Source organism: Pollicipes pollicipes, unplaced genomic scaffold, assembly GCF_011947565.3.
Source record: "Pollicipes pollicipes isolate AB1234 unplaced genomic scaffold, Ppol_2.1 Scaffold_7261;HRSCAF=8764_pilon_pilon_pilon, whole genome shotgun sequence".
Lineage (NCBI taxonomy): Eukaryota > Metazoa > Arthropoda > Thecostraca > Pollicipedomorpha > Pollicipedidae > Pollicipes > Pollicipes pollicipes.
In genome coordinates, this window is record NW_023597054.1 from 46,825,809 (window position 1) to 46,852,746 (window position 26,938).

The 26,938-nt window shown below is 55.1% G+C and overlaps 1 protein-coding gene across 1 annotated transcript; it reads right to left on the minus strand.

Annotated features, from left to right (window-relative positions):
* Nucleotide 1: 1 nt before the first annotated feature.
* LOC119112089 (exportin-7-like) lies at nucleotides 2–20,194 on the minus strand. The gene is given in 22 exon segments (XM_037236091.1): nucleotides 2–298; nucleotides 613–740; nucleotides 1,073–1,251; nucleotides 1,983–2,060; nucleotides 7,651–7,789; nucleotides 8,573–8,787; nucleotides 9,072–9,366; nucleotides 9,740–9,940; nucleotides 10,250–10,394; nucleotides 10,704–10,795; nucleotides 11,064–11,181; nucleotides 11,658–11,763; nucleotides 13,806–13,993; nucleotides 14,374–14,546; nucleotides 14,825–14,866; nucleotides 14,868–14,972; nucleotides 15,458–15,577; nucleotides 16,277–16,477; nucleotides 16,685–16,909; nucleotides 17,156–17,322; nucleotides 19,669–19,909; nucleotides 20,167–20,194. Coding segments are annotated over 22 exon segments (3,291 nt in total). The 5' UTR covers nucleotides 20,185–20,194; the 3' UTR covers nucleotides 2–183.
* Nucleotides 20,195–26,938: the final 6,744 nt, after the last annotated feature.

The following is a 26,938-nucleotide window of genomic DNA, read 5'->3' on the forward strand; positions in this document are numbered from 1 at the left end:
TTCACATGTATTGATTCCGGTCACGCTGCGGGCCGCCGCGGTCGGCACCCGTACAAAACGCGAGCGGCGCTAGAGGGGCGGCGAGCAGCGGCGGCGGCGCGGCCCGCCCCCGCCTGGAAAGACTGTCTGGCCGTGGCGGCGTGGTCCCGGCCGTCGGCCGTCCGCCGACGCCGACCGGCGGCGCTACGTCATCATGGCCGAGTCGCCGAAGCCGGGGCCGGCCGGGCCGCCCTGGCCCGTCGGGCTCCTCGACGGGTCGTTCACGTCCCGCCGGAAGGTGGTCAGGTTCTGCGTGAACCTGCAGGCGACCGGCGGGCGCGGTGTCACAGGCCGGCGCAAAGCATGGCGATATGCGGCCAGCCAGCCGGCCTGCATCCATGCATGCATAATACGCAGTTCCAAGCCAGGCTCATGATTGGCAACAAGTGGTTCGCGCTAAAAAACTGGACATTGCACTTCAGCTCTGACGCTCATGACATCCAGCTGCAACCCACGATACGCGCAGCTACAAAAGAAGAAGTCCACCAAGCATCATCAGGACCACCGCTAGAGCAGGCGTTAGTGACCTAGGCCCCAGCGCACCGCCCGCCAGCTGGGAGCCGGCCTCCTCACCTGTCCCGGTTTTTGGTGAGCAGGTTGCGCTCGATGCCGTCCATCAGCGAATCGAAGGCGGCCCGGATCGCCGTCTGGCGGTCCGGAGGGTAGCTCGCGATCATCTGCTCCCGTAAGCTGGCGAAGTACTGCGGCCCACGGCACCAGACGCCACCGGTCACGCGTCGGCGACCACCCGGCGCCACAGTCACACGCTCAGCCGCCTGCCCGACTGCTGTCACGCGGTCCGGGGCACAGCGGCACGACACGCGCTCAGGACGACAGCAGGCTCTGCGGCGCCGGCACCGGCCCGGCCTCGGCGGTGCCGTTTCGGCCCTTCAGTTTGCCTCCACAGCACGGCCACCGGCCGACAAGCAGCAGCACAAGCGGCTGGCACTGCGGCCCGAGCCCTGCCTAAACGTCCCCTGACGCGGCGGTGGTTCAGACCTAGCCAGACCGGGCTAGCCCCTGCCGCACCCACCTCCTCGTTCAGCAGGATGAGGCCCAGCAGCGGTCGCGACATGGACCACTGGTTGCGGCAGTCCTCGTACATGATAATGTTGAGCACGGTGGCCAGCAGCCGCTGCAAGATCTCCGGGTGCAACTCCAGAATCTGCAGGATGGCCTGGCCGCTGGCGTTGTGCGCAGACTTCTTCTTGCCTGCACGGCCGGCCGGCCGGTCGAGCCACGTTAGCCACAATACCCCATAACGCGGGACCGGCCCGCACACATAGCTTCTGGCAAGGCTTATGATACGCAACCACCTACGATTGCCGTTTTTGAATACACTGCTGCAATCAAGTTCCTTGTGCTGTTTAGGTTTGACCTGGCCACTGCCGCCATCACCTACTGGCATCACGTGCGTGAACAACACAAACATAACAGATATTATCAATAGGTCTTAGAGAAGCTCCAAACCGGCACTTGCTCGGAATGTGTGACGCCAAAGTTGTTCCACATGCTTAACTTAACCTTCAATCACAACAGTGAAAATGATTTGACGTTTGTGACCCACCGCCGCCCACAAACGCCAGCCCAACAGCCGGGCGGGGCCGGGCCGGGTCATCTCCCTCAGCCGTCGTCGCAGCGCCGGAAATGATCAGGCGCAGAAGCCGCTCCGGTTGATGGCCATATTGATGGAATGTGCCAATTTCCCAAGGACAGCCGTCATTTCCGACCGGGGTCGACGCCAGTCATGACGGCACGGGAATCACACCGCAGCGACGCCGGGCGGCTCTCAATCCGCCGCCGGCCGCTGACCTGGCTGCGCACTCTCCGACTGTCGGGTGTGAGCCCGGCCGCCCGAGCCTCGGCCGCCAGCTCAGCGACCTCGGCCACGGAGGGGACCACGCGACCCGACTGGCCCGGCAGCAGCCACTGGCACAACCCACCTTTGAGAGCCAGCTGTTTGAACGTGAAGGTGACTATATGGTCGAGCGTGGCGCAGCAGCCGGTGCACACCATCGTGTCTGAGGACGCGGCAGCGGACGGGGTGGTCAGCCGGCGGAGGCGCCGTCAGCGCTGGGTGGACCGGCCGCGCCGGCACCACAAACACCCGTACACACTGCACTACCCTGCACTACACCGGCACGGCGCGCAACACCGGTTAGCACATCAAGGCTGGTGAAAAACGACAGCAATGTCTCGTTTTGCACACCCAAATGGCCAAGCCATACAGTACAGGCACGGAATGTTTGGCATCTGCCTTCAAATACCACCAAATACAGAGGCCGTTTCATGAATACGTTGCAGTGCACGTTCTATTGTTCTGTGCATTTCATTTTCACCTCAAACTGGCAACCATGGGTCAAATTACCCCCTTCTCGCATGTTTCTGATGGGAGATAAACTCGACTGTTTCATGTTACCCTGCTGTCTTGTGACCAATACACTACTGACCTGTAAACGAGGCCTTGGCAAGTCGGGAGAGGGCAAAGAGGCGGGAGGGGCTAGTGCTTCACAAAGTCCGGTGTTATGCCTTCCCTCCCCCTCCCGGCACCAGCAACAACCTCGTGGACAGCTTGGCACCTCACATAACCAGCGTTATCCTCTCATGGGTACCGGTTGACCGTGACCAGTGGGCTGTCTGGCGTCGGGTTGTGTTTGACGTTGTCCCCAGCCAGGTGCCCGCATGTCACCTCATAACCCGGTCGTCACCGTCGCCACACACTGGTGGATTCAGCGCCAGCGGCTTCTCCGTCAGGAGTCAGGCCCCGATGAATCTGAATCACCGCAACCTTCATCTCCAACCATAGTCAGACGATTTTGTCACGTCTTATTTCTATTATCGATATAGCGATATATATATATATATATATATATATATAAATCAATTTGGCGATTTTGTGGTTCAAGAACAGAGCAACTTCTCGTTGGGACATACCGACATTGGAACATAGAATAAATTAAATATTTCTATAAGAATGCCTTCGCGGATTATCCGTAGAAGCAAGTGTTTGACCAGACTTCAATTTCACCATCTGCCGTCGAGGTAATCAACCGGTTTCCGAGGTCGACGCCGTCATACTGTCAACACACGATTAAATTCCTGCACCTAAGAGTCAAGGAGCAGTAAGATGCAGCGACAATAAGGACGCTCGTAATAAGGTTTTAACAATACACGTTACCACAACGCTACGAGTTAAAACAATCATTACAAAACTATGTCGGCCAAAAGGCGAATGCTTCGCATCTACCAACAAGCCATGCACTTTCCTCCCAGCATCCGAACTCACGTCATGAAGGCGCGCCGCAACACCACCTGGCGCCCAGAAGGTCGTCCGAATCTCAGCCATATTGCCCGCCTCTGACACGGAGCCTGAGCTCCTCCACGTCGGCCGTGGCCACGCCAACACCGACCCCAGCTGGGAGGGTGCCGGCACAGCTGGGGCTGCCGGGGTCCCGAGTCCGAGCCGTTCGCCGCCCGAGTCAGGCGCCACGGTCCACCTGAGCAGGACAGCACCAGCGCAGCCGCACCACCGTCGGCCGGGAATGCGTCCCGGCCGGTCCGGTGGCACGGACACCGGACCGGCAGGGGCTGCCCCGGCTCCGGCTGGGGCAGCAGGGCTGGCGCGCACAGGGCCGCCGGCGGTGGCCAGCCGAGGGAGCTCACACGACCGGTACGTTGCCGGGCTTCATGAGCCGCTGCCAGAAACCAACTGGCAGGGCCGGACATGCAGGGTGGCCAAGCCATTGGCTGGAGCAGGGCAGGGGGTAGGTCGGGGCTGATGCCGCACGTGAGCCACACCGATGAGACCATCGTTGCGCTTCTTAACGGGACAATGTCGCGCGAGTCCCACACGATGCTATTGTCGAGAAATACGCCAAGATTTTGTCATGAGCGACGCCGCGAATAGAGGGACTCGAGACCGGCGCACCTGAGGCTGGGACGGGTCAGACGGGCTCGCTGGCCTCGGCACCCTGCCAGAGCCGGCGCTGGGTAGCAGCGGGGCAGAGACGAGCGGGCGGTCTGCGCCGCGGCCGCCGCAGTAGACGCCACCCACTGCGGCGGGAGCCCCGCCACAGACGGCGCCCACAGACAGCTCAGCACCCGGGCCAGCAGACGCCGGGCCGCTGGCAGCTGACCACCGCAGCCCACTCGCTGGAGCACTACCGCCTAGTGCCGACACTAGACTGCACGGCCTCGGCAAGCAAACACTCCACAGAGGGTGGCATGCAGCTGACGGCACGGCGCCTCTAGTTCGGGGCGAGAGCCGAGCGGCACCACGTCAGACTCCGCTCCCACCGGGCCCCAGTCGACACCGCTTACCGAGCACCGGTCCCACCTTGCCGAACTTGGTGAGCGGGCCCGGCCGCTGGCTCGTATCTGCAACACGGCGGAGCGGCCAGCCAGTCGACTCGGGGACGGGCAGCGGCGGTGGGCGCCGGCCGCTCCGGCGTCCACACCGGCCCGGTGCGGCCGAGGGGGGGGGGGGGGCAGCAGCCGGCCTGGGCCCAGCTGCGGGAGGACACCGGTGGACCCAGCCGGGACGCCGGCTCACGACGACGGGAGCCGGGACCGGCGGCCTCCGAGAAGGCAGATCAGTGAGGCGACGGCAGCTCTTCACGCAGGTATGGCTGACGTGGCGACCAGGGGAGGTGGCCTCCAATATTCCCCACTCGGCCCGTTCTCTTCCATATCTTTGGCGACTACCTATCCCTCCAGGTTCCAACAGCGTACGTCGTACCGTGCGCAGACGATTCACAAATTAGAGCATCCGATAGAAAGACTACCTTCTTCAGTTGAACGCCGCTAGGGAGCCAGCTGCTATTTCTGTGTATGCCTGGTTTCACTCACAAGGTCTAAAACCAGCACTAGCAAAACTGAAATATTCATTTCTGACTGAATTGTCGGAGCATGGTTTCTACCCGCGTTCAATTTCGCAAGGATGTAGCGAGGCAGCCGCAAAGTGAACAAAAAGGTTGCCTCGCTTTTTTTCTTTTTTTTCCTTCTTCGTGTTTCGTGATTATTCGTGCTTCCCGGTCACAATGTCACGTGGAACACGCCTGTCTGTGCCCAGGCCGAAAAGGTGCAAAGGAATCGTCATCGGCCTGGTTCACACGCGACATCAGCTCCCATTCGGCGGCCCACCGGCCACCAACTGCAGGAACTGCACTACTTCTTTAGCCAAAAAATTTGCAGAGGCGGAGCACCGCAGCCGGTCACCTAACGCCAGCCCAGTTTCGGGCTGCGACTTCGCTTCCCTCGCCAAGCCACTGATCCAGCCTCCAGCGTTGTAGAACCGAGACTGGTCGGCAGCGGCAGCTTGCTATGTATACCCTCGCCTGCGTGTTTCAACACATTGCCTCCGAGCTATGAATATTGCGAGACCTTTGTCGCTTTTAAACGCGGAGAGGGTGCCACAGTACGCTCGCCACGCGATGGGAGTATGTGCGCCTGTCTGCATGGCGCATGGCGCCTGCCATATGCGTCGTTTTTAACCTGTCTTACCTTGCCTTATAACCTTGACAGCCGACACGACACAAGAGCAGTCTTTTCGCCGTTGGAGACGTTTAAATGAACATATAAGCATACATGCACACCAACAGCAGACGGCACACGCGAGCCGGCCTTTCGACCACGCGGTACACGGCGACCACTAGAGATGCAGCGCACGAAATGCGGAGTAGGGCCATACAGGAGGCGGACAGAGCAGACACCGGTGACGCGGAAGCCCAGGAGTCAGTTGAGCCGCACACAAAGAGGGGGTGGGCGGGGAAGCTCGCGCGCCTGTTCAATTGGTGAGGCAACGGTGGGTAATGTCCGACGGGCAGAAGCCGCCCTCCCGATAAACGTCCGCGCGGCCGTAATCGAGGGCGCCGCCGCCGACGTCGTCGACACAGACTTTCCATTACGATCATCATCAGGCTTGGCCTGTTTATGATCCCACCTGAATAACGAGCGCAGCCATCAGCGTCGCAGGATCTCGCACGGAAAAGGTAGCTGGTAAGGACACAACGGCGATGACGAAGGCAATAGTAACTCATGCGGCAAATAACCCAGTCATAACCGAATCGCGCGATACAGCAGATTTGTTTTATCACAGGACATATAACCAAATTCGCTTCATCCATTTAGGTCTGAGAGTGCGTTAGCACATGCAGGCCATAAACTAGCGCATTTGTGTGGCCACTCGTACATCAACAGAAAACACCTGCGACGCCCAAGGATCTTGCCAACTACGCAGGCATGGACCAACGTGGCATTTAGGACGCTGCTGAACTGCTGAGCTGTCACTTGAGAACTGGTCTTGTCTACGACGCCAGTGGTATACAGTCACACTATGGCCGGTCTCGGTGGTTCTTTCGTCAGTCAGTCAGTCGTGGACCTGAGCGCCTGTCAGCTCGGCGAAGGACTAATAAGGAGCGACTAGCACTCTGTCGCCAGGTTAGGGGGCTGCTCAGCGCTACCACGAATACCCTGCTATACTAGTAGAGCAAAATTCTGCTCTATCCATGCAACACACGCCGCGTTCCGCGCGGTGGCCATGCTCATCAGTGCCATTCCAGTCTCCACACACGACCGGCACACGAAAACGCAGGCGGCCCGCTGCTCGCAAACGATGGAGCCAGCCGGCGTTGGCCACCAGTTTCGGCGGTCAAGGCGGAGCCGCCCTCCTCAAGACAGGACGCCGGGCCGGCGGGCGGGTGGGCAGGCCAGGACGGCGCAGGCCAGGTGGTGCAGTGACCAAACGGACTGGACGGCCCGGCCGACCGGCGGACGGGGGGGAGCAGCCGCACCGAGCAGGTCCACAGACGGCGGTCGGCGCCGCCCGCTGACGCCCCAGAGAGCCACACACAGACAGGCAGGCAAGCAGGCGGGCCAGGCGGGCGGTCGGGCTCCACTGGCGGCTCCACGCACGGGACCCGGTCCAAGCCGGGCAGTGCCCCACCACCACCCAGCGGCCTCGCGGACTGACCGCGCCACCCTTCGGTTCGCTGCCCAAGCGCCGCCCCGCTCAGCTGAGCCGGCGGGACGGCTGTTACCACGGGCAGGCCCACAGCAGCCGTATCGCAAACCCCGGCCAATCGGACCCCGGGTAAAACATTCAGCAACTCTAGAGATATTTGACAAATTAACATGTTCTTTGCATGCACAATTCGGCGCAACAGCCGATGATTAAAGCTTAATCACTCGCAACAATCAATGTCAAAGACAGGGCAAACGCTGATGTTGAAGAAGACCGCCCGCTGTTGCCGATCATTTTAGTACACAATGCTAACCGCACCCCGTGTTAGCCAAGCCGCGTACCACCATGTGAGTGAGCATTGACCACAGGGCAGTCTTCAGCCCAGCGCAACAGGCGCGGTAAACCTCAGCCACCAAGGCGGGGGAGTGGACGGTGAAAGAGAGACAGAGCGCAGCGAGAGAGAGAAAGAGCGGTCGGACCGCGGCCAGCGGGCCAGACAGCCAGAGCGAGAGGGAGGGAGAGGGCGCCGGAGCCAGAGCAAGAACGGTCCCACGCGCCCGTGTGAGCCCCGAGCGCCGCCGCCAGTGTGAGCCCAGCCGCCGCGCCCGCCTCGGACGCGTCTGTACCTGTGAAATAGTTGAGATTCCCACCTAGCGCCTGCAGGCCCTCCGAGATGGACGCGAAGATGTAGAGGAACACCGGCGGCTCGAGCGACGAGAGGAACGCCATGTGGTCCTGGCACAGACACTCCAGCAGCACGTAGTAGGACTGCGACAGCTTCGGGTAGTCCTGCAACGGCCGGCACACCGCGTTGACACTACGGAATAAGCCCTACAGCACGCCCCCGAAACATCGCAGTTGTAGCAGTGGTGTTAATGAGACCTTTCGGACGCTTCAACTGCGCGATCATACAGCGCCCATGGCGTACTATCCGAGTCATCCGATGACAGTCGATGTCTTTTGGAGGGAAGGTGATATACGATATCTGCTCCCAGCGTCACCCTCGACCCGGATCTGACGAGCCGAGCCACTCGGTCGACGGCCATCAAAAAGTTTTTGGTTTGACGTTTGGAATACTGGACTGGGGTCAAAATTTTGCAGCCTGAGCTTAGATAGTGGAGCGGCCAAGTTTTACAAATTTGCAGAGCCGCCATATTTCCGTTCATGCTTTTCAACTTTTGAACACGGGCCACAGGCTATGACATGAAATCACATGGGCCTCACTTCGATCATACAACAGGTCAAAGCAGGCGCGTCACTTCTCGAACGCTGCCGTCGACCCCCAAAGACCTTGAGTGGGGTGGACGAGTGAATCTTACTCAATCCTGCGAGGCTGTATATCAACGCCAACCAAACCATCGCCCGGCAGAGATAAACAAACAGCATGCCAAACCAACACCCGGCAATGAACAATCAGCGCCTCGTAAATCGTGACCAGCAGATGCAAAGACACCGCAGAAGTCGAACAGGACGGACACCTCGGGCGAACACGTAAGGACGTGCGCGTCAGCAGTGCCGCCGCCGCGTGTGGCAGAGTCTCGCCGCCGCGCGGCGAGGCCGCTCCCCACTCACCAGGAGATCGCTGTGCGGCACGGAGAGGAGGAGCTTGACAAACGTTCGCAACGCGTTGTCCAGCGCCTCGTCGCCGTACAGCCGGAAGCCGCCGAAGTTCACGTAGTTGCCGCACAACGCAGACTTCAGCATGGAGAAACAGATGCAGATGCCCTTCAGCCGGAGTGGATACACTTGGTCCTTGGACAGCTCCGGAATGGTCAGTATTCTCTCCCCTGTTGGCCAACCAGTCCAGTTAGCAATACCAGTCATTTCAGACAATGGTCTGCGCACGACGGCACGGCGCTGTCCCCGACGAGCATCTGTATTTTGCATACGTTTCTGGACCTGCCAGGCAAAGCGACCATTCGTGGCATATCCGTGGATGTACGACAGCACGTGCAGATTATCTGTGAATGTAACAGGAGTCGCATGGTTCACACGGCCGGGCTGCCACCCCCAGGAATGACGGTCCCACGTGTCCAGCAGTCTGCAGGCCGGCGGCCCGGCTGCCACCAACCGTATGTGCAGAGCAGCTTGGACATCTCGCGGAAGAGCAGGATGCCGTTCGGCGAGCTGACGTCGAACTGGAGCCGCTGAGAGCGGTTCTGTACCAGCTCGGCGAACAGCTTCAGCACGGGCGTAGTCAGCAGCGGCTCGGTGTACCACAGCTCGACGGCCCGGTGCAGGATTGGCGTGTACGCCGGGTAGATCCAGTCGAACAGCATCATGTACGACGCCTTGGTGTTGAAGGCGAACACCAGGCCGCGCAGGTCCCGCGCCAGCCCGATCAGCGCCTTCTTGGTCTCCTCGCCCTGGCGGCCAGCACGAGGAGAGGTTCAGCTGTGCCGTCCGCAGCGGACTCCAGGGGTCTCCACGCCGGCCGAGCCCGCGGGGCCGACCCTGCACGGGGCCGAGCCTGCACGGGGCCGAGCCTGCACGGGGCCAAGCCTGCACGGGGCCGAGCCTGCACGGGGCCGAGCCTGCACGGGGCCGAGCCTGCACGGGGCCGAGCCTGCACGGGGCCGAGCCTGCACGGGGCCGAGCCTGCACGGGGCCGAGCCTGCACGGGGCCGAGCCTGCACGGGGCCGAGCCTGCACGGGGCCGAGCCTGCGGGGCCGACCCTGCACGGAGCCGAGCCTGCAGGGAGCCGCCCCAGCGCAGGCCGACCAACCACACGGGCTCACCTGGAACATGTTGGCCTCGCTGGACATGAGCGTGCCGATGGCGTCGCAGGCGGCCGTTAACGGCTGCATGAACGTCTGGAACTTGTCGTCGTCCTCGCCCAGATCCACCATTAGCAGCCGGCCCAGCGACGTGTAGAACATGGTGCGACATTTCATCTCCTTGACGGCCACGCCGCCGCCCAGAAACGGGAAGTGGTCACTCTGTGGAGACCAGACCAGACGCGATCAGACGCCACACAGGGGCGCGAACAAAGAGCACTAAATCGCATTGCTGCAGCAGGGAATCAAGGCACTGGAATGCCCCACACCCACTACCAGCGTCATGCCCCAACAAGAACAGTACAATGCAAGCACACTTACTTTGGGCTTCCCCGCAGCTGATCACAGATCGAGCTAGCGCAGGCGCGACGGAGTCCTGTCAGAATGCCACACGGCCATTACACGAAGTGTCAGACCATTTCAAGAGACGTGCTCCCCACCGGTCGCCGGGGTGCACCGGGGCCCGCTCACCGTGTGGTTGTTGAGTAGGAACTGCACCTCCTCCAGCTTGACTAGCTTGCGCACGCTGCTGTAGCCGACCGACAGGTCGTTCAGCAGCATCAGCGTCCGTGACGTGATCTGCTCGCTGCCGCCCCAGTACTTCAGGTTCGTGATTCTGACGGCAGGTGGCAGCACATCCAGCCACAGCCTCGTGACACAACTGGCTGGCGTGGTACCGACGGGGCCTAAGCAGACAACTGCGCCAACGAACGTACTTGACGCGGCCGGGCTACCAGCGAGGCGTCACGACCATCCAATCAGTCAGCACTGGGCTACGCTAAAGCACAAGGCAAACAGGCAATTGCTGAGCACCTGAGCCTGACGCGAGTAACTGGAGTTCTGCACCAGCGGTGTGCGACATGTGTGTGTGACGTGTGTGCTTCCAACACAAAGCGAGGCCCACGCGACTATCACGCCCACTCACATTTTGCGCATGAACACGCTGAGAACAGTGGCCTCGTCGCTGAGACCCAGCACCTCGGAGAGGCGGCTGTACACCTTGGCCGTCTTCTGCACCTGGGGTCAGCATCGGGTCAGGTCAGGCCAGCGACGGGTGAGTGAGGCCGCTCCGCTAGTCCGGCGGTCAGCTGTGAGGCTGGGTACACGTCCGCGATCCCACGGTACCGCCACGGCCGATACCAGGCGCGATACGAACCGGGCCTTCACGTCTGCCCCCCCCCCCCCCCCCCTCCCCCCCCCCCGTCGCTCGCAACACATCTACTTTCCACTCGCAGATCTGCCTAAAGCGATCCATCCGTACCACTCTGTGCGCTGCACTGCCTACCTGATCCCCCACGTATATCTTCCTGAACTGTTCGAAGAAGCTGATGGTGGCCAGCTCGAGCTTCTCGCAGCCGCCCTGGTTCAGCCGCGAGTCGGTCAGGTTCATCAGCTGAAGTACCCTGCCGCGGCCGGAGATGCGGCGTCAAGCCCGACAGGCTCGAGAGGCGTCGTCGACACGGCACGGACGGCCGACACAAGGGGGGCGCGCCCCGCCAGCCGCCACCAGTGCCGGCCGACGGCCATTGCGCGCTGTCCACAGGGAACCACCACTCATTTGCTTGTATCATACATAATGCGCGCCAAATGACCGGAGATGTGGGCGCAGCCCAAATTCCAATCATCCTCACATCATGCACAGATGGTTTCCAAAGGTTAATATCGTTTTGGAATGACGGCCGAAATGACATTAAGTCTGTCCGCCTCGCCGATGATGAGAGGAGCAGACGCAAGGAAACGATCTGGCACGCCTCAATGTCACAGACGCACGATATGCACGCACAATCGATCGGCAGAAAATGTGCAGCAATGGCTCATTGCTGGTTCTAACGAGCCGAGCGACAGCAGAGGTGGGTGCGCGGCCGGCGGCGCCTCCCACCTGCAGATGAGCTCGCCGTCCATGCTGTCGTGCTCGTCGTTGGTGTTGAAGCTGACCCTACCCCCCACCGCCGAGCCGATGATGTACACGAGCCGAGTCAGCTGACCTGCCCACACAAGGAGAGAGCGCGCCTCAGGCCGCGGCGTGCTAACGACGCAGGCTCAACTATCTCAAAACAGAACGGCGAGACTTTGTCGTTTGGCCTCTAACTCGGGAGCTATCGGCGGCCTGTGAAACACCTTTTACTTAACTAGCGAAGAGACATCTTCTTACTTAACTAGCAAAGCGTGAAAATAGCCTGCAAACCCATGTATTTGAGAAATAAAAAGAGCTGTTTGAGTTCAGCGCTCAGATCGACGATTGAGCAGAACCCTTCAGATCGTGCCACAGCGCGTATACAGCGTGCACAGCAGTGTATAGTATATAAACCGAGACGCACATCGTTGCCCACGACGTGCCTGGCGGCGTATGAATTTGGGCGTTAAGCTTGCCGCTAAATGACGATCATTGCCAGACCGAGGCAGTCGGTTCCAGCCGGCTCCGTGTAATTTGAAACTGATCAGACCCGGGAACGGCGTTGACTGCCACGTGATAATCGGTTGCGAATGTGCCAGTTGTGAGAATACGGACACAGCGAAAATCACATTATGCAGTAACACATCTTTTGTCACGACAAAAGCCTTCAGCTCATAACTTTTTAACATTACCAGATCCCATGTCGCATATAACAATCGAGATTCAATATATCAGCCGCTGGTTGGGTGACGCTAGCAAGCAAGCAGTGCTATACATGATTGTCTTAAGCGAGCGTTGTCACTGGCGATCATGAGCGATGCCTCTAAACCTCCAGCGTTCTCATAACATATGCCAATGTGCACTTCATAACCTCATTTAATCAGGAAATCCTGGAAGGCCCATTTTTGTAAGATGTCAACTGATTATGTGTTATATATATATATATATATATATATATGTATATATATATATATGTATATATATGTATATACGTATAGATACATATATATGTATGTATATATAAACACGGGAAACAGGAGTGTCGGCGGTGCCACTGGGACTTATTTTCGGGATCTAGCTCGCACTTGTCCATATCCAGATCGGGTCGCGTCTGACCTGGTCACTCAGCGTACGACTGCTGCCGCCCGGAGTGTCCCTGCAGGGAAGCGGACCAGTGCTGCAGGTCGGGCACGGGACCCCACTGACTGGACACCTGATCAGGGAGCGATGCAGCGGGATGTGCAGACCTGTTTTGTGACGATGGCCATTAATGGGCAATTTGGACCCAATGTGATTTTCACAGTCGATATCTCACTGCTCGCCCTTGGTTTCTTGAAGTCCAACAACCGGCGATGCTTTTTTGGAAACTAAATGAACTGTGTTGCCCATGCAAATGGCTGGGGCTCCAATTAGCCGGACATTTCGTTGGATGTGGCCCAACAATTTAACACAAGCGCAAAGACAACTGCCCACAACATATGTCAGATCATTCGCGATTACGAAACCAAATCGGGCATTATCAAATCATTCCATGTGCTAAAAATTCTTTCATAACTCGGAATTCGCCAGGTTGTGGAGGAACTAGCAAATATGAAATGGTGTTTCAAACAATGTCAGCATTGTGGCGCACAAAACCATGGGCACAGGTCAGGGGCGCATGTGCATGGTATACGCAAACCAAGGATATCAAACAAATGTGGAATGTACACCAGACACCAAACAGCATGCATGGGAAGAAGCCCATGAGCTGCAGTGGTTGAACAGGGCCGGATGTGTTGCTGCTTACTGACTGGTCCGGGCCGGGTGTGCCGCTGCTTACTGACCCGGGCCGGGAGTGCCGCTGCTTACTGACCCGGGCCGGCTATGCCGCTGCTTACTGACTGATCCGGGCCGGCTACGCCGCTGTGTACTGACCCGGGCCGGCTATTCCGCTGCTTACTGACTGATTCGGGCCGGCTATGCCGCTGCTTACTGACTGATCCAGGCCGGGTAGGCCGCTGTGTGCTAACCCGGGCCGGCTACGCCGCTGCTTACTGACTGACCCGAGCCAGGTGTGCCGCTGTGTACTGACTGACCCGAGCCGGGTGCGCCGCTGCGTCCTGACCCGAGCCGGGTGTGCCGCTGTGTACTGACCCTCCTTGATGGCGATCTCCAGCCGGTTGGAAACGTTGAGGGCCTGCTGGTAGGCCTGCGCCGTCTCGTCGAACAGGCTGACCAGCAGGCGGCAGGTCTTCTTGTACTCGCAGCGGGCGATGGTGCTGATCTGGTCCAGCTGCTGCTGCACCATGCCCAGGTCGTCCAGCGGGTCCTCCAGGCCGTCCCTGCCAGCGGCCGGCGGCGCGGCGACGTCATATCTCACACGTGCTCCACCACGGCCACCGGCATCACGGCGCAGGACTGCGACACCGGCCTACTGTAGACTTTGGGCGAGGCAGGCGCACAGACAGGAACACATACGTAACAGGGTGTCTGCGGGACGTCCAGGCGTCAAGAAATTTCGGTCCAACTATCTGATGTCATTAATCGACTTCATCGCGGAGCTCCCGGCGGCCGTGCTTACCGGCACCAAAACCCACGTCAATCGTACCGACAGACCATCTCAGCGGGAGGTGAACTGTGACAGCCACGCTGTCCAGCGCGCTCCTCGGACCTAGCGGCCGGCGGGCGCTGGGCGCCGCGGGCCGGTACACGGCCGCCTCACCTGACCACAACGGCGGCTGCCTCCAGCCGGGAGGTGATGTACGCCTTGGTCACCTCGGGCGTGTAGGTGTCCAGCAGGTGCGGCTCCGACGCCTTCACGTACGGCACCGACGCCACCATGCGCTGCCACAGGCTCAGCAGGTAGTGCACGCTGTTGGGCGCGAACTGCCACATCTGCGGGGCCCGTGCGCTGGGCGTCAGTCGTGCACGCGCGCAGGTCACGCAGTAGGACCACGGATAAGACGCCACACAGCGTCCAGACCCGCCAACGAGTGCCCATAGAGCATGGAGTGGGTCTATCCCTGAGAAGGGGGGGGGGGGGGGCACGCACTGCACCACGTGCTGCGTCGATATCACTGATCTCACCGCAGCACAGCCGCCGGCCGACTGACATCAGGCTGTGGCACCACCACGGCCCCAGCGGCGTCTGCGCCGACACCGCGTCCACCCACCTGCAGACTCTCCACAGTGAACTTGGCCACCACGCGGATCACCCTCCGGGTAGTTGTCCACCATGACCAGCTCGCCCAGCTGGTAGTTGGACTTAAGCCGCGCCAATAGCCGGCAGAACTCGTGGTAGTTGTTGGCGTCCGTCAGGCCCTGCAGCGGGAAGCGCATGTCACTACCCCAGCCGTCGCGTTCACACGAGATGTACGGCGCTGTGACCCGACGGTGCTGGCCTTCAGCGCACCGCACAGGCCACCGCCACGTGCTCCGGGGTCACCTCCACATTAGACAGTGCATCTGCACGAGACGGCTGGTGATGTGCCCCACTGCAGAACAAAGAAACAGCTGTAGACAGCGCAACAGGTGTCGCCGACATCCAGGCGCAAAAGCCCTGAATAATATCACATTTGGCAGCATCTTCATGATAGTACTGGTGTTTTTATCCGCACAAAGCGAAGGTACTTTTCGTTCGTTTTAGTTAAGTTTAAGCCTAAATTGTTCCCAGTGACAGCATGTGGCTCCCATACAATCAGGCGCAGTATTGTAACAAAGCAACCCAGCATCACAGAGAATTAAAGCATGTTTTGCGTGCGCCCGGTCGACTGCTGGCAGACATGGAACTTAACCTGGTATCCCACCTGCGGGTTAAGCAGGACGTTTTTGACGCCTTGTACTAGATGGTTGAGAAATTTTGCACGCTCTTGATTATTGAATAACGACCGTCGCACGGAAGCGATTTGCACTAAACACGACAACGCCTGAAACAAAGAAACAACACACGTCATTGCCGAAGCGCCATAGCACGGATGTTGGGACTACCATGCACAACGCAACAATGGTGACACTACAGCTATCACCAAGCAGTACTTTCTCTGGAACAGCTACATTCCGTGTCAATTTCGGGGGTGCAGCGACACGCTGCATATTGCAAGTCATTCCGTGCTACAGTCCAGGACGCGTCGGCCAGCTACCACAAAACTCAGGTCGGCAGCCAGTCTCGAACCCACAGCTTTCCGTAAACGGCTGCATGCGAACTGTCAACCCGCTGAGCTAGGCCGTCCGCTGCTTCGACCGTGTTCCCTTATCACGGCTTTGGGAACAGATATCACATTTTGACATTTTCAGCACTGATGCCGAATATCAGGCAAAGCTTAAGCTCATTCTTTTTAGGCTAAAATGTCATTTGTACCACCGAATGAAATAAATACCGCCGGACGGACGAGCAAAATGCACGTTGTCAGAACGCCGAGACATTTACACGCCATATACAACATTATGATGCGCGCAGCTGGGCGAGATCAATCGGTAGATCGCTGGGTGTGAGGCCGAAAACTCAGCTGCTCTCCGCGACTTCCAATGATAGGGACGCCCTCACATCCCAGCCCAACAACAACGCCAAGGAGGCCACCATACACCCTCACCCCCGCTAGCCACGGCTGGGGGTGGACGCCACTCACTAGCGAAGACAGGGAGAAGGGCAGCGCGGCGTAGAGATCGAAGAACAGCCTGAGTGTAGCGGCGTCGCGGAAGGCCGGCCGCCACGCAGTGGGGATCTGCACCGTGCACAAGTCGTCCGACGACTCGTCCGTGGACGTGCCGATGAAGTCGAACATGAGGCAGTTCTGCGACAGCCGCAGTAGCTGCGTCATCAGGCCGTGCTGAAACACGCAGACGGAGGCCGGCGTCACGCACGCTGCCAGGCAGGCGCGCGCCTCCTCCGTCACGTCCGGCACGCGAGCGGCAGCCGGCGACCGGCCGATCACGTACAGCTCCGCCCTCCGCCTCAACAGCCGGCACCCCTGGCCCCCTGTGGCCCCGGCCCGAGCGCTGGCGGCCCCGCAGCCGGCCGGCGGGGTCACGCTCACCTGCGCCGAGTCGCTGAAGTCGAGGTTCTTGCAGTTCTCGAGCGCGGTGCGGAGCAGGGTGCAGCTGAGCTGGAACACCTCGTAGAGGCACGTGTCGCGGAACGAGGCGGCCGTCTTGCGGTGCCGGTTCAGGGAGCGGATGGCGTCCGGGTCGGTCAGCGTGTTCATCTCGACCGTCAGCTGGGAGAGCAGCTGGACGCCGATCATGCAGTGCTCCACCGATCCCTGCCGCGGGGGCCGTCGTCAGCTGACCGTCGGTGACGCGCCGCCCGCCGGGCGCCGACGCAGGGCACACGCAGCCCGACCACCCGGACACGGCACGCTGTCAGATGCACCCGTAGAAGCTGGCACGAGGACAACGTAAGTGGGAGGAGCTCCTGTGCAGGGAGAGCGTCCAGCGCTCTGGACAGCGCGCACCAGACCGCCTCGTCCCGGCAGTTCAGAACAAGGACCGCGAGCGCACCCACCCACCTGAAGAAACACGGAGACATCTTCGATGACGTTTCTGAACACGAAGTCGTCCTTGGCGGCATCGAACCAGCCGAGCTTGGTCAGACGCCCGAACAGTGTGACGAGAGCCTGCACCACGAAGTTCTCCATCTTGGGCCGGGTCGCCAGATAGTTTAAAATGTAGTTCCCTGTAATGGTAATGTGCATGACAACATGCTGACTGTACCATCTGCAGTGCATGGGCAGATGCCTTGAGGATGGTATTGTGTCAAACCAGATATTGCCATCATATCATGGGATTAAGTATTTTAAAGACTAACCACATAATGGACAGACAGCAGCACAATGTCAAGATTAAACATATTCAATGAACAGAACAATATCATACTACATAGGAATGGTAAGCACAGTTTTGAGTTTAGATGTTTTTTACATGCTTTACAACTTATATTTTGCAGCTGGTTGTGAACTCATGGAACTGTTTGAACAGCCTGAGCTACTCCTATGATTCTCCTCTAATTTGAGTGGAGCTTGGCATTATCAAGCACATTATGCTATGACTGCAGATGCTTTGGACATTCTTATCTAAAATATAAAAAATACAATCTGCTCTAAAGCCATGATTGCAATCTGCCCCATGATGAGGAACCTAAGTTGTGTTCTACAAGCAGAAAACTATGATAATAAGGCTGTCTCACCTCATAGGATTGTCAACAACTTAAGTGCTGTCACCTCGGGGTTTTGTGTTCAGTTACAACACTGTAGACTAAAGCACTACCACAATCAGTGTAATCACCTCCTATGGGCCAGGTGTTCACAACAAAGCTTTCTAAAACTACAGCAGTGAAACAAGACAACTCCTGGAAACATGGGATGTAGCAAATACACCAGAAGCTTAGGGTGCAGTTTGTCATATTTTTAACCCAAGAATGCCTTGCAAACTTCCAACTCCTGCTGGCATCAATGATGAAGAATATCTCATTAGCACTAGCCGGCACTGGTGGCAGCACATAGCATGTCCTGGTAATGCTATTTCTTCACGACACATATTACTCAATAAATATGGTGACATCAGTCATAGCTGGCAGCAACTGGCTGATGGTATCTGTCAGATCATTTCAATGGACTAAAATGTCTTGGCCCCACCTACCATTGGCAATACTAGCAGAAACTTTGTATACACAATATATATATATATATATATATATATATATATATATTCCTGAAGTCAAAAGGCAGTGAAGCATCCTCATCAATGCAACACAAATGCACCTCTGGGAAAAGGCGGCTAAAGGTGAGTAGCAGAAATTGTGGCACAGGATCCTTTTTGTAACAAAGCTGTTAAAACCAGTAAGTACCATGGGTGGTATAGTTATGAGTATCAGACGAATCTGAAAGCTGAACCCCAATGCAACATCACTGCCCTATATTCATCTATATTATATTGTGCACAAGACTGCAGCAACAACTAATAATAAATCAGGACTTCTAAGTTTCCATCAATGCATGCTGGCATCAATTTGCCAAAATTAGTAAAAACTCAATTGTGACAGAATCTGGTTTCAGCTTCATTGAAAGACCATCTCCAGCCACATCTGAAGTAATTACTACTGCATCTCAATCAGACACATATGACCATTTAAGGATGTAAGATAACTGTGCACACCTCATTATCAACTATTAATTGGCTATTTCCATTACAAAACCAACACACATACCACACTTATAATAGCATTCTTGCAGGGTCAGGTCCAAGCTGGACAAAGGGAATGATCACACTGCCACACTGAACTGTATAGCCCAAAAGGAAATGTATCACAGATGCAGGGAATAGTCACAAAGAATTGTGTGTAAGGGATATCCAAAGAACCCCAGGAAAGCTCTTCTGTAAATAATGCCACCACCCCAGCATTATAGGAGCATGGCAGATGACCTTAAATTAACTGAGGTAGCTGAGGTAACTGAGCATCTTTGAAAAGTAGACTAATTGAAGAATGAGCCTTACAAAACAAATACTTGGAAATGTATTAATGTCCTAAACAAAAATGGAACAACCCAAAATATCTCAGCAAATTAAGCCAGTACATTAGATTCCTTTACATGGTTTTGACACAGTCCACAACCAGAATCAACATGCTAAATTGCATGTGTTGCAAGTTGAAAACAACTCCCACCAAGGTAGATATTAGCTCCCAGCATAATAAAACCCTATCTAGCTTAATTACTGAGCCATTTTTGGTGAAAAAACAAGACCTGAACAACAAAATGATGGTGAGGTAAGCATCAACACAAATTTTGTCCAGCTCTTTCAAAACTACATAGCAACATGTATCATTGCAGTCAGAAACAATAGTACAGTATACAAAACCATGGCAAGAATGGCAACAAGATACTTGGAACTGCCTAAATCTTGTTCCATATTGCCCCTCTTTTAATACTTGGCCCCAACCATGCCCAGACATGACCTTACCTAGGTCAACCACAATCTGTAGTCTAGAAAAATCATTCACAACTGCCACCACCATGCAACTTACTCATGTCAATTCTTTGCTGAAGAGAGATGGACTGCACATTTCTGGTCACCAGCTTTGTCAGGGTTGTGGCAGCAAGCAGCTGTGAGTATGGAGAGTCAGCTCTCTGAAGGAGTAGCTGACATTTGTTCAAAGTATCAGGAGCATTTTGAAACTGAACCAGTGTTTTTTCTGCTTCTGCCCTCTGCAGTGGATCTGTAGATTCGTACAGCCGTGTACATAGTATCTCTAGTTGCTGCACTTGCTGTAAAAAACAGAGACAGACATCAATCAATATGCATAATGTCATTTGTAGAGCGCAAATCGATGGCTAGATGCCGACATATTCAAATACGACGCAATAGAAAAATGCATTTTTGGCGGGATATACCAATAACTAGGTCACAATGAACGTCCCATGAAAAGGCAAATACTTGAATCAATAGCCGACGTTTATCTTGCCTACCATGTTTGAGTGAAAAACTAGTAAAAACACGTATCGTGTGGGATATTAACCAGTACCTGCTCCTCGTCCGCCATTTTCGGCTGTTTATTTTCCGTCTAGTGACGAATACTATCAGAAGTCGGATCAAGGTAAATATCAAACAATATCAACCTTATTTCAACATGTTACAAACCTGAAAAGGCACTCCATAAAATCGTACGGCATACTTTGTAAGTCATCAAATTACGTTTGTTGTTGAAATATGATATCCACACATCTTATTTCTTACAGTCGAGACCCAAAACGCACATCGACGCACTATGGCGATGTATTTATTTAAGTCGCGAATTGGTTTTGGCGGGTTTTGGCAGATCGAGCATTCATTTTCAAGCTCGCTTCATTACGGTCGAGGCCAGGAGTTAAGCCAGTCTTTCTTGAACAAGGAGAAGACTTGGGCCACCAAATCCGTAGGGGCAGAGGCAGTGGCGTATTTATAGGGTAAGGGCGAACCCAGTCAGTATTGCTCTTGGCTCAAGCCGGGCCCCAGACGGGGGACTGGGTCCAATGACGCAGGCATCACCCATGCGGCCCGAAACGACTGTTGGCGCCGATGATTAAGGGCCCGAAGGGCTGACCAGAGCTCACATTTGGGGGGCTTGGCCCTGCGGGCCGGACCCTCGAATGCCAGTCAGAGGGCCCTTGCGCCACTTGGGTCCCTGGTGCCACTTGGGCCCCTTGTGCCACTTGGGCCCCTCGTGCCACTTGGGCCCCTCGTGCCACTTGGGCCCCTTGTGCCACTTGGGCCGCTAGTCGGCGAGAGCCTCTTTGTTGGTCAGGCACCACCAGTACCGAATTGTGGGCTCTGTATCGGCCTCAGCCGGGGGCCCCGTGTTGGCAAGTGGCCCCAAGTCGGGGGATTATCGCAGCACCTAATGTTCGTAACCACTAATGTATCATAATATCTATTGTTCGAAACACCTAATGTATCACAACTACTAATGTGTTATAACATCCAATATATCACAACCCCTAAAGGGCCCGAAGGGCTCGAGGGCTGGCTGCAGGTTACAGAAAGAACGGCCCCCAGCCATAGGACCGTGACCTGAAATGTCGGTCAGAGGGCCTCTTGCACCCTTTGGGCATCCACTGGCACAGCGCATTCCTTTCTTTCGGCTAGAGACCACCAATACTGAACAGCCGGCTCCGTTTCAGTCTCATTTCCCGAGCAGGAATAAGGCTGGGCCGGGATTTGCATTGGCCGGGGTCCCCGCAACAATGAGGGACTCCTGCGTCGGTCAGGGGTCCGCAGTGCCTTACTGGTCGACAAGCGGCAACGAGCCCAGGGAACGTTTGCCGGACAGGGACGGAGGCGGGACCCCGCATGTCAGGGGTACTCTTTTGTTGGTTACTGCGTTTCAGCATTTCAGTATTTTTGCGTTTCAGCCAGGGGCCTGTTAAGCCGAAGTGAAGTATCTTTGCCAATTATTGGGCCCCTACGGCGATGGGAATCTTGGTGCCGCAATGAGATCTCCTGTGTTCATCCGGGGCCAGCTGCGCGGTTCAGAAGCCCTCCCGCGTCAGGAAGGGGACCAATTTTCCGTATATCCCTTTGAAATCCTCCGGATCGGCTAGGGGACCCGCCTCCGTGTCGCTAAAATGACAGCCGGTAGGTGTGGCGCGTTGATTTGGCGCGCGGCGTGTTTATCCGCCGCGGGCCACATGTTTTTTTTTCCAATGCGTGACCAAGGCTTTTGTTTGTGAGGTTTGGTCCGGGCGCTCGTTCCGAACATGCGCGACAGGATGATCAGTAAGGGACGGCCAGTTAAAAACACCGACCCCCTCGGAGTATGGACACGTTACACAGTACGTCTACACGTTCGACCAGTACATGGACACGCTCAGACAGAACATCGACACTGAGAGTCGGCGGTCGGGGGACATTGACACGGACGCGGTGATGAGAGACGATATCGGCCTGGCGCGCCGACGGCCGGACGCTCGGCGCCTTAACCTCAGCAAAATGTCAGCCCGGCGCGGAAATGGCTAACCTTCCGGTGATTCCAAGACCCCCGCCTTTTTATCATAGACGATTAAGAAGGCACGTTCTGTAGGGATGTTGAGTTTACGTACCTGTACATTATTTTTAATTTGTTGTATATTGTGGAGTTTTTTCGCGCTTGTTTTGCATCATAGGTCACTAGTGTTTCTAATACACAACTATGTAGCTAACGTATTGTTAAATGGTGTGCCGACTCCCGCCTGGTATTGCTTTTGCGTCTCAACTGAACATTCTCTTGGAAAATAGCAGGCCAGTAAAAGATGTGCGGTCTGATTTTGTACCATGAGAGAGGACGTGGCATGGTCAGGTTCATGCTCTCGACGTTAGTATCTCTATCTTGCATAGCTCGTATACCGCGTGCAGCTTGAGACGACTGTGAGTTTTCCACGAGTGTATTTAAAGGCTTTTGCCACCACGGGTTAAATGCGTCACAAAGGCCTTGCGTTATGACTCCTTGCGCAGAGCGATGGAGAAAGTCCTTGTCTTGTTGTCTAGTTGTCTAGCCAGTGGGTCGGTGGGTTGAAAAGTCTCACTCCCTACAACAGTTGGGGAGTTGGCTGTTGGTCGATCTCTCTGCGACTCACAGATGAGGGCTAGCCGCTAGTCAGAGTAGTGGTGGCACGTGTAGGGTACCGTTGGCGGATTCGCGGCTCGTCGAACGTGGAACTTGCTTTTCAGCGGCCTTCTTACAACTCCCAGGAGATGGATGTCGGGAAAAGGCGTTGGGCTGTCGGAAAAGTTGGTTGATTTTTTCCGTTGATGGATTGACATATGGCCACAGAAGGGGGTTTGCTAAGATGACCATGATTCACTGACCCTTAGCAGCGGCAGTGAATTCGGTCACTGGGGGTACTGTTGTCAGAATTATTACAGCGAATCCAGAAGGCGAGGTTCGCACATATGAGCCGATGAGAGATTCCGGCGTGCCAATGTGGGACTCTGGCGACAAAGTATTATGAGCCGAGTTGGGATTCCGGCGTGCCGACGAGAGATTCTGGCATCATTCAGTAACGATAGAGGGTGGGGCTACCTGTTGATGCCCCGGTGAGTCTTGCACCAGGCGGCTACGTATTACTGGGACTAAATTCCGAGGTATACGTGGCGTATGACTGTACGGTTCCGCTCATAGTTGATGGGGTCTGATCGCTGCACATAACTTGCAGACTGTGTGTAGCGACCGCACTAAAGGCCTCCCTTTAATATGACCGGCACCATTTGCAGTCGCCAGTTTCAGTCGGCTTATGACATGGGATTGCCTCGATGGTAATTACCTACGGGTCAGTGCAGTATGCCAACTAGTCAACAGCCGCCAATAACAATCACATGTATATTCAATGTAAGCAAATATGACTTTTGCTGGCAGACCTATTACTTCAACGAGCTTTTTTCGCGAGGTTGATTATAAGTGAGTGCAGCCACCATCTTAAAAAAGATATGCATAACATTATATATTACACAACGTCATGTTCGAGTACGTAACTTCAAAACCATACAGGAGCTTACCATATACACTTACCAAAAAACCATACACACAAAGCCTGGGGTCAGCCATGGCGCTTGTCGCATTTATTCAAACTGGGATTTGGGAATCTCGTGATTGCCGTTTGGTGTCGGTGAGAAATCCGTCGAGTGAGCGTGGCAATATTGCTGGAAAAAATGAGGAGCCAATACTTCCAGTTACGCGGAGGGCAAAACAAAGTTGAAGGAAACGACGACGATATAACCGAAAAATCCCCCGTGTAACATAAGTACCTCGCACTGGAACGGAGTAGCCCTTCAAACCTTGACCAGGAACCAAAATGTGCCTCTAGTGTTCTACTCACGGGCCCTTGCCCGGAAAAAGTAAGGGGTCATATGAGTGTTTAATAGAGTAGATCAAAATGAGGTAAAAATGGGGCAAATATCTACCCTTGCTTGCCTGAGAACGGTCATGCTTATGCACAATCGGCTAGTGACAAAACTAAGTCCTGTCCTGTCCAAAATGTCCTGACCTCTCAAGGTCGCCCTTCAAGATCAAACGAAGGCCCGAATGTCGGGGAGCTCCTCGTCGCCGAAAAAAATACCGGCCAATGTAAACTTTTCAAACACCAGAATACTCATCACCGCATAAACTTCCGTCCGTCAAAAAGTCAGGCTTGTTTTGTCTCTGAATGATATCATCGTCAATTTCGTCCCTAAGTTGTTACCATCGAGCCTTTGAACCACTGTGAAATAGATCCCTGGGGTCCGGTGCTGGTATTTTTTCCAGGCTTCAGGAGCCCAGCGGAGCCCTGCGGAGCTTTGAGCCTTGCTTGGCTAAGGCACCAGCCTATTTGTTTCCGTTTTTGGGCGTGACCAGGTAGAATAGGAGAAAACAGCACGTTTCTTATCCTGCTCCAAAGTAATTAATGAGTGTAGTATTTTGAACGAGTTTGTGCTTCTGACTGGCTTGCTGTGTCTCTTCTATAGTGGTCAAAGAACCGGAAAAAGACGAATATAGGCTCGTCGCGCAGGTGCAAAAGCCGCAGCGTGCTTGAGGAAGTGGTGCAGAAAATTTCGCGTGCTTCGTTTCATTTAATTTCTACGGAGCACCAGCAAATCTTTTAAAGGCCATAAATGTCATCTATCAATCGGACACCGGTTTTTAAGTTGCGCTACAACATGAAAGCATCAAACTTGTGCGATATGTGTGAACAGTGCGAGATGCATTTGGTTTTAAGACTACTAAGTTGCAGCATGTCCCTCATGTAACCTGAAGAGACCCCATTTGATCCATTTATTATCTCTTTTCGAGCTCGTTAGTTCTCATTCCTGGTCGCGTAGAAGCTGTGTAAACTTAACGCTCTGTACGGAGACGTCTGGGGTAGCGCCTCCAGAGGGGCAGGAAGTCAATTGCCCTCCTGTCATTTGTCAAGGGAGTATTATAGCCCCTTCCCGTCCATTCTTCGCAGTGTGTGGCCTGACCCGCAAGAACCCATTCCTTGTGTCGTCAAACTTGATCGCCTTCTCATGACCCTGCACGCCAGATCAGCCACAGCTGCATGCAATTTTAGCTCGCGGCATGGGCTCAAAACTTAATTCGTTTAATGGCGACGCAGAGGAGAACCAACGCAACAGTAATGTGTCGTGGACATCGCATTCGCCTGGATTGAATGGATCCAGCTCTTGCCACAGTGACTTTTGCGAATCAAAACGCACCACACCCGCGAACCTTTCGCCGCGCTTAGGGCCGTACTATAAACGGTGGTGGTGCAGACCTGGAAGGAGTATGTGAACGCTGTTATACTCAAGCAGTGTGTTGTTGGAATGTTTCTATCGGAACCGCAATTAATGGTGATATTTATGCTATGCGATCATTTTTGTCAGCAAAAAGAAAAAAATGAATCGGGCGTCCAAGCCGTGGCGCAGCTGTGGAAAAAGTACACCACCCGCTATCAACCTGCCAAGCTTTTGTATCTAAACGCACACACTTATACACACTGGTAGATTTTCTAGTCACTTGTTTTAGAAAATAGCGTGCACTTTGCTGACTACTAAGAAGAAGCTACGAAACTGTGATAAGCTTTTTCCGCCGGCATGTGAGAATGGATGTCCTTCCACACTGAGAGCGAGGGGGGGTGATGGTCATTTGGATGGTTTCGGACAACGCCCACAGGGCCGACGTTAGACGTCCTTGCCACCATGCCCGGTTCACGCGTCCCCCATGCCTAACGGTGGTGAAGCGCAAGGCGCATGAGGAATTCATATGACACTGAACATTTGCAAAAACTCCAATCATTAGACGCATGATTTCCCATCCTTTTTATTCAGCTGTTATAATGGTTTTCTCACCCCGTCCCCCCCAATCAAAAATTGATGGCGCAGCCACCGCTACGTAGGCGTTTTCAAATACAATGTGATTACCCGCTAATTACTCATTTAGCATGATACGGCACGTTATATCAAAACGTTCAAATCAGCTCTATCTCGCATTTATGTGCCAGTGGCGCGTTTGTCCACCGTTAGGATGACCCTTGGCCGGTCCCTCTTGAGCGAAATCCTGGCTACGCCACTGCCTTTGACCTCTGGCTACAGGTCACCATGTCTGGGCAGAATATGCTGTTGACCACGCCATGTCGGATGATAGTGGTAAAAGTGGTAAGCCACATAGTAGCAATGGGTTTGTGGCGATCGGCCCAATAGACTCGGATCATCAGGTTATCTGGAATATGTGTTTGCTGCTTTTGGGGTGTTATTGTAAACCTTTGACTGAACCCGAGGTCACTTTGCGCTGGAAAGGAAAGCTTATCGTGGCAAATTCAACCTATATCGTAGTTTATAGTTTATAGCATCCTGCTGCATGGACTGGCGAATGCATCGTAGCGATCGATCCAGGAGGCTGGGTCATGGCGTTGGCTGCAGCCAGTTTCGGCAATTCCTTTTGTGTGGCCTTTGACCTGGCCAATGGTCACCATGGTCTGAAAAGATAGGTCATCTACCAGTGCTGACATGGAGAATGGACGAATTATTTTGAGGCGATAGGTCCCATCTGAAATCCCATAGACCTAGTGCAGAGAGCTGTCTTCAAGTATTTTATGAACTTGACATTTTTGGCAACCTTTTGCCCGCATCAAGGTTCAACATATTCTGAACAGGGGGATATTCACCATGTCGCTTTAAATGGCGCAGATTGCGTAGCGATCTGTCCCAAAGACTGGGAGCAGTGGTGTTGTATGTATCCAATTCAGACGTGTTTAGGTGTTTTTTTGATGACCTTTCACCTGGCCCAAGGTCGCAATGTTCTGGCGAAGATAGGTATTTACCATGGTGCA